Source organism: Pteropus medius, unplaced genomic scaffold (assembly GCF_902729225.1).
Source record: "Pteropus medius unplaced genomic scaffold, Ma_sr-lr_union100, whole genome shotgun sequence".
NCBI classification, from domain to species: domain Eukaryota; kingdom Metazoa; phylum Chordata; class Mammalia; order Chiroptera; family Pteropodidae; genus Pteropus; species Pteropus medius.
This window is the reverse complement of record NW_024349802.1, coordinates 26,606,084-26,619,642: the sequence shown is the minus strand read 5'-3', so window position 1 is coordinate 26,619,642 and position 13,559 is coordinate 26,606,084. Positions and strand designations below refer to the sequence as shown.

Sequence of the window (13,559 nt, the reverse complement as noted above, 5' to 3'; positions counted from 1 at the left end):
AAATCTGAAGATACAATCTGGTTGCAAATTCTAAGACTAAATCGCAATTGTATTTCAAACCAATGTGCACATACCAACACAGACATACCTGTTCTATATCCTGACTCATTTGAAAAAACTTATTTTGCTCTTTTTCTAAATATCCCTTTCAATTTCTCAAATCTCCTAAATAATAAAGATGAGAGACAAACACAAATCTTCCTAAAGAGAATATCGATAGTTTTGACTGTTCTCCAATCAGAGGTTATACCACTATTTCATTACTATTTTAATCTGAAACAATCTGCACACTCAACTTCCCAGGTCAAATGGTAGTTCCAAGGAGCTTTTGAAGTATTTTCAGAAAAGCTAAAGGATCAGCAGTTTTTTTGAGAGGGATAAATATAATTATGTGTTTATGTTCAAGTTAGAATAGTTTGCAACAGATTTTCATAGCTCATACATAGGAGTCTTTACAAACTTTTGTCAATATATTTTGGTACGTGATTACCAAATTTTTAAATACACAATTTAAAGTTTTATCATGAGTCACAATCTTTAAATAAAAGACAAAACCTCCCACCCTTTTAAAAAAAAATGCTGAATCGAAAAGAATAAGAAGTTATATGGATTTGGACATTTAAAGACACAAGTTAATTTCTTGGACATTTAAAGACTAACTTAAGAAGCAAAGATTTTGGGGAGCCCTAAGACAATAAAGCGATCAGCACAAAGACATCTGTCAGGGTAGAGGCTACCTGAGGTAAAGGACAGTTAAATCTCATGTAATCAGGAACTTATGCCAGTTTAACATATTTTTTATGAGGTGACAACCTCCTAAAACCATAATCTAGCCTTTCAGGATGATGACACAGGGATTTAATGAGTTAAAAAAACAAAAACAACTTAAAACCTCTCTTTTGAACATGAATTGTCTATTTAGGTTAAGGGTAGACTTCGAGATCTTACAAACTACTGGCACTGTTGGGGAAAGAAATGTATACACAAACACTACACATCACACCACATACACACCACACCACGTACATACACCACACACATTTCATACACACACTGCACCACACACCATACACACATACCACATACCACATACGCATACACACATATTTCAAAGCAAGTAGTTCTATAATGATAGCAATGTCTATTTCTACTCAGATTCAAAACATAGGATTAAAACCCAAACTAACAACCGTTCCACTAGAGAAACAAAAAAGTCTTCTCCCTGTATCCCAGCACGGCATGAAACTGAAATTAACTACTTTCTTTTGGGAACCACTTATTTATATATATTTAAAGGAAGATTTGGGAATAAAACACTTCATAACAGAATAAATGAAGACTGAGCATGTAGTTACAACAGAGATTTTTTTTCCTTGTTGAAACACTGGATAGGGTCTAATAAGAATCTGGTTACCTTTACATTTCTTCTCTTCCGTTTGGAAGGTCTGGGTACTTGGGACACTCTGATCGCTCACATCGTCATGGTCCAGATGGAATATTGAGCTAGTCCAAGTGGCCTGGATGAGATGTGGCGATGATTGTTCATTTTTCAGCGTGCTGCACCTCTCCGGATGGCTCTTCCTATGGAGGCAGGCTTCAGACATTCCTACTAGCTTCCAGTCGTGTTCTCGGTCTGGACAGTGCTTCGGTTTGTCCCAGGCTGGAAGGCCATTTTCTGGAGGGTTGAAAAACATGAGATTATGAGCTGTTGGCATGGTCAAGGTTTTGTCGAGATGAAGTTTTGGAAGGCAAGTTGTTTTCTCAATTCTTTTGGGCCGACAATATTCACATGCATCTCCACTTGAATGCAGTGGTAAGGTGCAGAATTTGTCAGCCTCGGGCACATAGCCCCCACAGTTGGATTGCCTGTCGTGATCAACACATTCACCCTTATTTTTAGTGCCTAGAAAGACATTAGTTCCTCCATGGAAAGGCTGTACTTCCGCCAGTCCTGCTTCCACAGCAATGGCCCAAGAGCAAGTGTACACCAATTTATGTTACTGCTTAGATGACCACTTGAGGTCTTGAGGGTCAGGGCTGGCCAAGAACACTTTTCAGATCCTTAGGACATAAAACATCTAGGATTCAGCCTTGTTTGACTTGGATTTTATCACAGGCTGACCTGAGGGGCACTCTGTTACTTAAGTGGGACGTGCTCACGTGGCTATGCTGAGTGACAACTCTGTTCTCCTTACTACCTTCTATCCCCTAATGGCCTAAAAAAAGGAGGCTGGATCTTCAAATAGAAATTCTGTAAATGATTTCAGTGTAGCCTCAAATTGGCAATGTGATCCGATGATGAAGAAAAGCAGATAATGCTTTAGTTTTGGGGTATATTAACAGTCCTAAAGATAGACTGATGAGCTCCAGATCTCTTTGGATGAGGTACAGGCAAATTATTTATGTATATTATGTTGTTTTTGATTCAATTTATAGGGACTTGAAGTTCTGCCCTCTAGAAATTGGGAAAAAATGGCAGTACATAATGAAAACTTTCTCACGCTAACCTCCCCTGGTGGCAAATTTTACCTCTTTGAATATCTTTACATGGATATAAGGTAGAGAGTGAAAATGAGCAAGCAAATATATATATTTGTATATGCATACACATCAAAAACATAACCCATCTAGTCATTCATATTTCCAGATGTTCTTAGCTTACTATCTGGTGAAATGAGAAAAAATATAATAGAGTTCTACTTTTAAAGTGATCATATACAGTGATTGAAAGACTATAATTTATAAGTGAAGTTTTAAAAATGGAATTTACCAAAGGACCACAGATATCCATATTAGATAGACAAGTTCATCCTGATCTGTGCATAATATGAATTTTAAGGGAATTTTAAGCTGTCTTTCAAACATTTAAAATGAATTTTAAATTATTTAACGCAAGGGTTAAAAATGGTTTAGGTTTTCATAAGCACCCTCTCTAAAGCTACTAGATGTCTTCAGTTGATTTTGGTTAGTATGGTTTCTCTGAAAGTGTAACCTACTCTGAATCACTTTTGGAAGTTACATTTACCCTCAGGTTACTACGTGAAAATTCTGGTACCCAGACACTCCATTTCTGTTCCAGCCGAAGGCTGTGAACAACTACAACAATAAAGCTATAACACATGATTTCTTTGTCATAGTAAATGGAAATGCCATGGCTTGAAATATCTTAACTTGGCCAGTAAGCAATAATCCCTTTAAAAAATGGTACAATATGATAGCTCTTGGGTGTAACACTTGATCTTATTCAGAGAAGGGCCCTGAAAATTCACTCTATGCAAAGAGCTGTGTTAGGTATTGTATGAGGTCAGTTAGATAAACTTGGGTCTGTTCTCCTAACAGTTTATGCGACATTCTTCAATGCATGGTGAATCATAAAAGGTCTGGACTCAACCATGCCAGCTACTGGTACAATCACAGGCACCAATCTCACCAGCCATTAAAAGAAAACAACAGAATAAGATCTTGGGAGATTGTATTACATTTCAGACTAAACATATCTATGTTGTATTCATTTCAAGTCTCTATTATCCATGAGGGTTTGAGGTTTTCATGAGTTAAATATAAAATTACTGAATGCAAGAGTTAATTCTGGGCCAAAAGAGATTCATTATACTTGTACAAACATGAAAAGCCTTCTCACTCATGCATGTTTCTGTGATGTTTCGGCGAATTGCATCCTATAAAGCTCCATTTTAAGCCATGTTAAGTTGTCACTATTTTGTAAAGCCTCTGACATTTCATTTTTTTTTCTGAAAAAAATTCTTAAAATTTGGTATTAATTCCCCTGTCTGAACAGAAATTAAGACATACAACCAAGCTGAGTAGTCACTGCTCCCTAGTGAAGGGAGCTAGCGAACATGCTTGGGTGAGAGATGCTGAAAGGGACTCTACCCAAGAGGACATTCCTCCTGAGAGCACAGCCTACTGAAGCTAGCTCAGCATTTCCCCTGGGCCAGCAAGAGTGAGGTTTCTTCTAAGCAGGGAAAATAATGTTTGGGGTGAGGCAGAGGATAGGCTTGCCTTCCATTTTCCTAAGAAAAGAAGGTGAAATGGTTTGAGAAAAGGGCTTTATTCATGGAAGGCATTTGCAAGCTCATAATTTCTGTCTGTAATTACATTCATGATAATGATATTCAGTTGCTTAATTGGCAGTTTTATTGGTTGGGAGCACTGCTGGGAAACCTGGGGACTGAGAAGTCCTGGCTGAGTCATGAGAAAACTCAAGAGAGATTTATACAAGATTCTTGATTCTCATTCTCTCTAAAATGGTAGGGGGCAGGGAATGAAGAATTCCTATTTCATTCCCAAGGAGGGATAAGACACCTACCATACTAGGCTCCTTAGGTTCTGCCTATTGGGTATGCTGTCACTGGGACGAACTATAATTACCTCCATATATGTTTGCTTGGTGATAATAGTTTTCAGGAATTTCCTGTTATATCTATGTCTAATGCTTTTCTCTTTTGGTTCCTCAAACACAAATCAATGAGATATATTTTTTCTAGAGGGATTAAAATCTCAAAGTTTAAGTCAGTGATTCTCTAACTTTGTTGAGCATCAGAATCACCTGTATTATTAAAGAGCAGAGAAGACCAGGCTTATTGAAGTAGGATGGGGCCTGGGCATTTGAATATTTACTAAGTTCTCCAGCTGGTTCTGATATCCAATTGAATTTGAGGTCCACAAGGTTAAGAAAATCTAAGGCAAGAAAACAGATTATTGGTAGGTTTTGGATAGGGTGCAGTTTCCTTCTCAGACTAACGTTTTACACTGTCTAGGAGTAAATGTGTATTATAATTAAAAATTCATCAATTGTTTTGGGGTCTACTGTGTGAAGCACTAAAAGACAGTTGTTAATTACATGTTATCTTGTAGATTGCAGCTATGGATGTTAAGTAAATGATCAATCAAAAAGCCTATTGTTCCGAGCATTATCTGGGATACAAGGTACACGGTAGTAGAAATACATTCTTTTTAAAAAGGAGAATTCTAGAAATGATCTATTTTGTTATTCATATGAAGTATAAATCCTTTTCTTTTTAATGGATCCTAGCTAACTTTTAAAACTTCTGGCTTTTAAAACTTCGTATTCCAGACATCAAGACAATTAATCAATTTAATTAATCAGTTATGATGCGAATTAATAACTAAGTAGAATCAAAGAAAATAACTAGATAGGGACATGCGAATTACTACTAAAATAACTAGGTACACATTAGCCTTGTGTCTCCAGGGAGCTTAGATTGGAATGATTGAGTTTGCATTAGATGACCGTAATTCTAGTGACTTCAAATGACATAGTGCTGATCCAAAGGGTTCTTTTGCAAAAGAGAAACAAACAGAAATCTCATTAACAGAACTACCTACAGCCTATCTCTGGAAATTTCATTAAAGATGATAGAAAATAAATCTGTCCATCAAAAAAGGGAAATTATATCAAAATATTCAAGTATTTCAGGACACGGAAGCCAATTGATACCTTAGAAAAGTGCCAAGGCAAAGGAAGTAGGATTACGACAAAGGGTCAGAAAGGGTCAGCTGAGTAGGCAAGGATTTCACAGCACTCATTACAAGAGTGTTGAGTTTGCATTAGGTATTAAGACCGAAAACCATATTTTGTATTAGAGGGGATGTGTATGTAAAATGCTTTACAAATTCAGGGAGTATAAAGAATTATCACTGTGTAGAATCAGGCTATTAAGTGGGATGTCTCTAATTTCCATGTTAATTTTTTACTTCCACCCAAAGGTCTTAGCCTTGTTAAATTCTCAGACTTTGTACATATCAACTGATTTTTATGTGTGGAGTCATGTAGAACAAGAGACTAATATTTGGCTGAACATTTACCATGGGCCAGGTACTGAGCTAGACTCATTCATCTTCATGAACATCTCTGGATGGACATAGTAGTATACTGCTCAATTGACAAGGAACCTAAAATTCAGAGAAGCACTTCGCCTGCTTTTTCATAGCTTTTATACTGTTAACAGACATATCCTCATTATTTGACTTCATTTGATGAGGAGTCATTGGCCTATTCATAGGTATCATTTGATTAGCACTTTGAAAGTTCTTTATTAACTATGTTTGTTATCTTATTCAATTTTCCCAGTTACTCATTTATATTTACCAATAATCTCCCACAGAGCAGCCAGAGTGAGCTTTAGAAAATTATACCTCAGAGCAAATTCTTTGCTGCTTGAAATCTTCTGATGACTTATCAATTTCAGAATGAAGTCCTAAGGCCCACAGGACTTATTCCCATGCTGCTGAACCCCTCTCCATGGCTCGGCCCTTGCTCTCTCTTCTCTGGACACATGGGCTTTTTCTAATCTGTAAGGTTTATTCCCACCACAGTGTCTTTGCAGAAGCTCTTCCCTCGCCTGAAGTGCCCCCTTCCCAGCCCTTATAAAACCCCCTCCTGATGTACCAAGCACAGTTACTGGGATCCAGCCCCAAACCCCCTTTTACATGAAGGCTGGATCTCCTCTTTTAAAGAACCTATCAAGGTTGCATTTCTCAATGAAGATAATTGAAAATGGAAAACATAATGGGCTGGACCTGTGTATGGCCCTGGGGGAGGCTCTGTTCTAGTGGAGGAAGGAGAGGAGGGAGCTGCAATATCTGAGCCCCAGCTCTTCCATGTAGTGGCTGAAGGGTTTGATCTTGGGATCAATGTTTTCACTCGTAAAAGTGCAATATAATATCACTCATGGGATTTTAATAAGGATCAAGTGAAATAATGTGAAAGTATTTAGTAATTAAGTGCTATTCCAGTGTAGGTAGAGAGGTAACTATTTAATCTATATCATGTATGTGACCATATATATCTCTTTCTGTCCACAAGGGAAAATACTATTAGTAAAGCAATGTTACTTTTATTAATACAAAAACTTATGTTGAGTGGATATAGCTACTTTACCCTCACCCTCGCTATTCGCCACCATCACTACCATTACCACCTGGTCCTACACAGAATCTTTGTACACATGAGGTTGTTTTTTATGACTTCCCACTTCCTTTTGATCCCCTTCCTGTTTCCTCTCTCTCTCCTCCCAGATACTTGCTATTTTCATTTGTACTCTGGGTGTTCAGTTCCCACTTGGGCAGACCACCTACTCACAAATCTCTTTGTGACCTTGGGTAAGTTACTTCACTTCTCTGTATTTCAGTTTCCTCATCCATAGGCTAAGAACATACTATTGTTGTGATGATTAAATAAGTTAATCCATTCAAAGGTCTTGGGACAAAGATGCCCACCACATTGCAAGCACTAGATTAGTGTTAACTCTTTATTTATGCACACAAATTGCCTCTTTCCTTTGCCCCATCCTCCGAAATCAAGTCTCCTTTAAACATGACTTTCAAAGAACATCTCCAAAAGAAAGGAGTTTGATAAATGACTTCACACCACTATGTTAAGGCTGAGAACCTGGGAGGAGTCACCCCTCCTAGCAGAAGTTGTGTTTTAAAGATGTCTGAAAGCATAGGGCCATGGCCTAAGGAATGAATGTCTAAAAGTGGATTCCTGGCTACTGTGTAAGGCAGGGGGGAGAGGCGTTTTGGAAAAGTGGGAGTTTCCTCTAAGGCTGGCCTGACCATCATCATACCTGGCTTACTCAGCTTGATGGGTCAGACAACATAATAATGAAGACACAGGTTTGATTCCTACTCAACCTTCAAGGCCCAGCTCATTGTTTAAGTTTTTTTGAAGCATCCATCTACCCTCCAAACTTCCATAACACTTTCCATGTATCTCTCTCCCTCCATGTGCTTTTTACTTCATGATATAATCATTTACATACATGTATAATTTCTTTATTTTTTGGTAACACTCACAGTGCCTAGCATGATGTCCTAATTAATATTTTTTGTATCCTGCTTAGATTACTAGTACATTGTAACTGGGTAATCTGGTACTTTTCAAAGAGAAAACAACATCTTAGGCACAGAGTCTATCCAAAAACCAGTGGTAAGTAACAAGGAGGACTCATTACTGTTAAAATCAATTCAATGCAGATTTTCTATTATTAATAGCATTATTTCTCCAAAACTGCTGGTAAAAATGAAGAGTATTTTGCTTTTGAGAGGTGGGATAGGATAGTGGATAAGAACATGGGCTCTACTAATCAAGGTTCAAATTCTGACTTTGCCATTAATTAGCTATGTGACTTTGGGCAAATTGTTCCTTCTCTTTGGAACTCTGTCCTGAATATCTGTATTTGTCTCTATCTCTTCTTCTGTAAGACAAGAATGTACCGTGTCTACCTTGTGTTCTGTCACCTTTTTTCCTTTGTTGGACACCGATCGATTTATCCATCTCTCAGTTCCCACGGCTATAAGTGCTCACATAATAAGATCAAGAAATAAGTATTGTGTCTGTTACTTTAACCGATGAGAAAATAAGGGTGGAAAAAAGTTAACTGTTTTTCTATTTCGAATGTGTTACAACGTACTGTAATTATTAATTCACCCTGTAGATTGTGAGTGCCTTAATAACTAGGACCATAATAGCTTGTTTACCTTTGTGCCCCAGCATGTAGCACAGGGCCTGGTCCATCAACGAATGCTCACTGCTTTGAGTGGAACTGAATTAAACTTGGCAGTTCTCTGCATCCCCTCCCTCTCCTCCACAGCCAGTGGGAAACAGGAATCACCGAGAGAATCCTTCTCCCTTTGTGCTTGTTCTGTCCTCCTGCTGCTCAGCTAAATACCCTTTCTCATGATCTTTTCTTGGTCCCCACACTGTTTCCCCCAAAACTTCTGTTTCTTTACTTCCTTCTCTTTCCAAGAGCTATATGTCTGTGGCTATTTCAAGATCTGGAGCAGACGTCTCTAAAGAAACTAAATGCTGGGGTTTGAGAAGAAAATAATAACCTTTTCTTTATAACCTATTTGAAAATTTAAAAAGAAATTAACCTTCATTAACATTGTATTTATGCACATATAGAATGAATGAATAAATGAATGAATGGAATACTAAGGAGCAGGTAATGTGCTCAGACATTCCAATCAGGGTGTAGGCATCTGAAGAATGGCTGTTGCTTCACTCCTGAGACTTTATAAACTAGGATCTGCTGAGGCCCTTGCTCAGCCTTTGTCTAGTTACATGAAATGCATCCTCTAAAATATTTTCTTGTAGGCATAGTGTTGCAAAATCAGCCTTTTTGTTCAGGTAGGCTGCTTTCCATTGCTACATGGTTTCGTCTTTCTTTTATTGGGCACCTGCCTGTTAATTTTCTCTCTTGCTAAGACTGGCCTTCTCTGTCCCGCGTGCAGATAAATTTGTTTGCTATCACAGAGGGTTTCTCTTGTTTCATTGGCAGGGATTCTCAGTCCATTAAGTGCGTGAGATCTGGGAGCTCCTGAGAGAAACAAATCTTTTCCTTATCTGGCTGTTCCCACTTCTCCAGTTTTCCTGTCTATTCCTGTCAATTAGGCAATCACCATCCAAATGAAAAACAATCATCATAACTATAGAAACCTCAGATAATTACTCTGAAACTAGAAACTACAATAATAATCTCTTGAGAAGTTAAAACCATTAAAATTTTTTACAAGTGTGTGTTTAGAACCTTCAAATGGCATGCATGTTAATCTATTTTAAAGTTTACCTTGAAACAAAGTAAAAAAAAAAAAGCAAAACCCAACAACATGTGTTCAGAGACCCTGGTGGAAACTCCACTTGGAATTTCACTGCCTGAAACATGGCAGTGACCAGGTTCATGAGCAACGTCTTATAATTATTTAAGCACATATGAGCAAGGTCACTGCTGGGACACTGACCAGAGGCCCCCAAAACTGGGAAAGTACTTTCCAGAAGACACAATGGAATCCTCCTCTAGGAGCACTCATTTGGTTTTCCATAATTCATACCGATTTAATCAGAGAATCCTCAGGTCCATGACTCAAACTTTGAGGTAATTACGCTAAAGGCCACAGAGATTCCATTTAGGATATTAGAAAAGCTACAGCTGTAGCAGAAAACTTCATATTAAAGAGCCCCAAATGCACATAAAAGGGAACAGATGTATACTGCCAGGATTAGATTTCTCCTGTACACACAAACACTAAGATTTCTGATTATAATTTCATCTTTTTAAGTTTTTCCTTTCTTGAGATAACCAACAAAATAATAAAAGTAATAGCTAACATTTAATATATGCTTACTATCTGCCAGGCCTCCATTCTGAATACTTTACATTAATCTTCACAATAACTCTACGAGGTAAAAATATTATTCTCACTTTTTAGATGAGGAAATGGGCACAGAGAGGGTAAACAATTTGCCCAAGGTCACACAGTGACTGAATGATAAAGTCAGGATCCAGACTGAAGTAGGTCTAGCCGACCATGTCACTTGTTTATGGGAAGTCAACACCAAATGGCTTAGGTGATCATCACAAGCAAAAGAACTAAATTCAGCTGACTAAAATACATAGTGAGAGGTTTGAAATAAAGAAACTAAAGCTCAGAGAGGTCACTTTCTTACTCAAAGTTACCCAGATAGGGGAAGAGTTGAGATGGGTCTTTTGATTCTTCGTCCCATGATTTTAATTGAAAACATGTATGTAGTTTTTGGTATGTAACAGGAATTTACTGCTCAATCTCAACACTGCTTCAAATTCTGACATTTTCACTCTATACCTCAAACATTAAGAGCTGTTTTTCTAATTAAAACTTTTTTCTTTCCAGTAAATTTATCAAACAAGAGACAGCTGTGCAGAAAGTGATTCCACCTCCCACACTGGCTGCTGCTGCTAATTTTTCAAAAAGTTTGTGTTTATGGTGGTGTGGACTCTGACTCTGAGTGGCCCAAAAACTTAGAAAAAAAGGCAAAAACAAACAAACAATAGAACAATTAACCTAAGAAAGAATTAATTTGTTTTCTAACTGTCCATCTGAAAAGTTAAAAGATCAGCAAATGATTGAGAACCGACAAAAGAATCATTTCATTTTGAGTTTATGATATTGAAAGCTAACTCTTATAGAGGGCCTACTATGTGCCAGGCATACTAGGTGCGTATTGTGTTTTATTCACTCATCGTAACAATAACTGTGAAGGAGATGCTGTTATTAGCCAGTTTCACAGGTGAGGAAACGTCGGCTGAGAGAACTAAAGATATTGCCCAAAGTTACAGATAGTGAATGGGAAGCAGTTCTCATAACCACCACACTGCATTCTACAGATGGAACAATTGCAGCCCAGAGAAATAAAGATTTCAACCACAGTCACAAAGCTAGTTAAAGGGCAGTGCTATGCCTAGAACCTTCCTCAAGATGAGCCAAGCTGACCTGATGGCAAATGGGAAATCCTATGGAATTATGATGGACCATCTCTTAGCACAAATATTGCTTTGAGAGAAGTTCATTTATTTCCTCAGGAAAGACGGCTTCAGGAAGCAAAAATCTCTCCTCAAAAAGAATGGAGTCAAAGGGCATATTTATTTAGAAATATAGGAAGGAGACTATGTCCAAATGATTTGTTTCATTTTGACCAGGGAACAATAGTGTCTGAGAACACTGATGCTTGGGAACTTAAAAGGTGTGATTTTTTGAGAAAAAAAAAAAAGGTCACAGCTTAAGACACAAACATTTACGACTTTATGAAAGTCTGGCCTGAGATTTTATTTGTTTTTCTGGTTAGATAGTAACAAAAAGAAAAAAATGTTGTGCTGTTAGCAATTATCCTGTTGGTCTGGCATCTGTCTATAGATGACAGCTTCTGCCCAGGGAACCGAGCTACCAAAATGGCAGCACCAAAGTACTTGGCAGCCTAAATCCAGCATGTTCTCTTGCATGTTCTCATTGCTGTATTTACACAGGACAAAGTGACAAGTTAAGTGGAAAGTGTCACAAAATGACCCAAGCAGAATAGGCAGTGTGTCTCCTGGGACTGTCTTGTTTTCAACTGCCTCAATTCTAGAAATAACATTTGCCTGGAAAGATGAGAAAAGTGGGGAGCAGGAAGGACACGCCAAAGTGAGGAAGAGGCTCTGGGAAAAAAAATCCATGACCTCTGTATGCGGGTTATTTGGTGGATCCATATATTGACTCAAAAGAGACACAGAGACTAAAGTTATCGTGAGCAGCTACGGGGCAGCCCCCAGTCTGGCAGTCCTCGCCTAGGCTTTTGTTTTTCTGGGGACAGCTTACAAGGTCTAGAGACATTTTTGGCAGTTCCAACTTGGGTGTGAGTGTGTGTGCCCTGCTGACATCTAGTGGGTAGAGGCTAGGGATGCTTCTAAACATCTTACGATGCACAGGATAGCCAACCACAACGAAAAATTATCCAAATTATCCCCAAATCAATAGTACTGAGGCTGAGAAAACCTGCCTTAGGCAAAACTGTGAGGTGAGTTTCTCCTGGCCTCTGATGTAAAGTGCTCTTACTGTCACCCTAGGCACTAGAGTCCCTTCCTCATTTACAGCTGCTATCATTTCCTCCCCACCAATCAGTGTGACTGATTTCACAAGGAATAGTCTGATTGAATGACTATGCCCTAAAGTGTGAATGACTAATAGATTCAGCACTAGCTGAAACACCTGTATTTTAAGTGATTCATTAATTTAATCTAAATTCAGTTCCATTCTGTGAAATTTTAGCATGGTTGCCATAATATTGTGGACAGCTATCCAAAAGTGAAAGAAATACTATAAGAAACTTCCTGTGCCTACAAACCTAGTTTACTTTCTCTTCATCACTAATATTGACTAGTAGGTTTTGATATAAATAGGGCCCATGTGTTAGGGTTTTGAAATGTCTTGGTTACCATAAGTCCCAGGCCATCTCCTTTCTGATCTGCCGTGGACCTATTTTTGGATGGCATGATGAGTTGGCTTTTATTTAAAGTGAAGCAGATACAGCAGGAACAAAATAATTAGCAGTTGGGATGAGCTTCAGAGTCATTTCTTCTAATTTTAAGGCTTAGAAACAAGATTTTGCTCTTCTTTATGCTAGTGTATGATGATGCCAAACCGAAGTGATCCTACATTGGAAAACTCACATTGGGGTGACTTCATGAATCACTTTACTTTGTTCCCCACTTTACCTTTGTTCTTCTGACCATTGGCTAGGGATATGTATGGTAGCTTGCTGTGTAGCGATATTCCATGCTGAGTTTCAGAGGCAAATTAACTAGCTCAATTGCTCCTTATCCAATAGGCTCTGAGTAGTACAATTAAGAGAACAGTTCTTGCTACGGAAACCTTAGGGCTCACACCAGTTCAAACAACTCATTTATAGAAAAGGAAATTGAGTTCCAAGAAGGTGGCCTCGTTTGTTCAAGGCCACTTGGACAGTTACAAGGAAAGTCAAGCCTTAAACCCCACAAATGCGCCAACTCCTATACAAAGTTCTATCAGAAGCCTCCCCACGTGACATGGAGGGAGATGAGATAGTCAGGTAGTCCTCATCCAACTGAAGCAGGCGCCTTGTTTCCAGAACTATCAGCCTTTGTCTTCCATATCTCTGATCTCTCCTCAGGGTTAAGGCAGCTGCTTATTATTTAGGATGAAATTATATTGGGCTTAAGCCTTCAGATGGTTCTTCATGCCAC

At 38.3% G+C, this 13,559-nt stretch overlaps 1 protein-coding gene across 12 annotated transcripts in view; it reads right to left on the bottom strand.

The window, feature by feature from the left end:
- THRB (thyroid hormone receptor beta) overlaps positions 1 to 13,559 on the bottom strand; it is a 305,448-nt gene that overhangs the window by 47,445 nt on the left and 244,444 nt on the right. For all 12 annotated transcript variants that reach the window (XM_039836748.1, XM_039836747.1, XM_039836750.1 and 9 more), the window contains one exon: positions 1,415 to 1,675. In XM_039836748.1, the coding sequence (XP_039692682.1) occupies positions 1,415 to 1,604 (190 nt within the window). In that variant the 5' untranslated portion in view covers positions 1,605 to 1,675. The remainder of the gene's footprint in view (positions 1 to 1,414; positions 1,676 to 13,559) is intronic.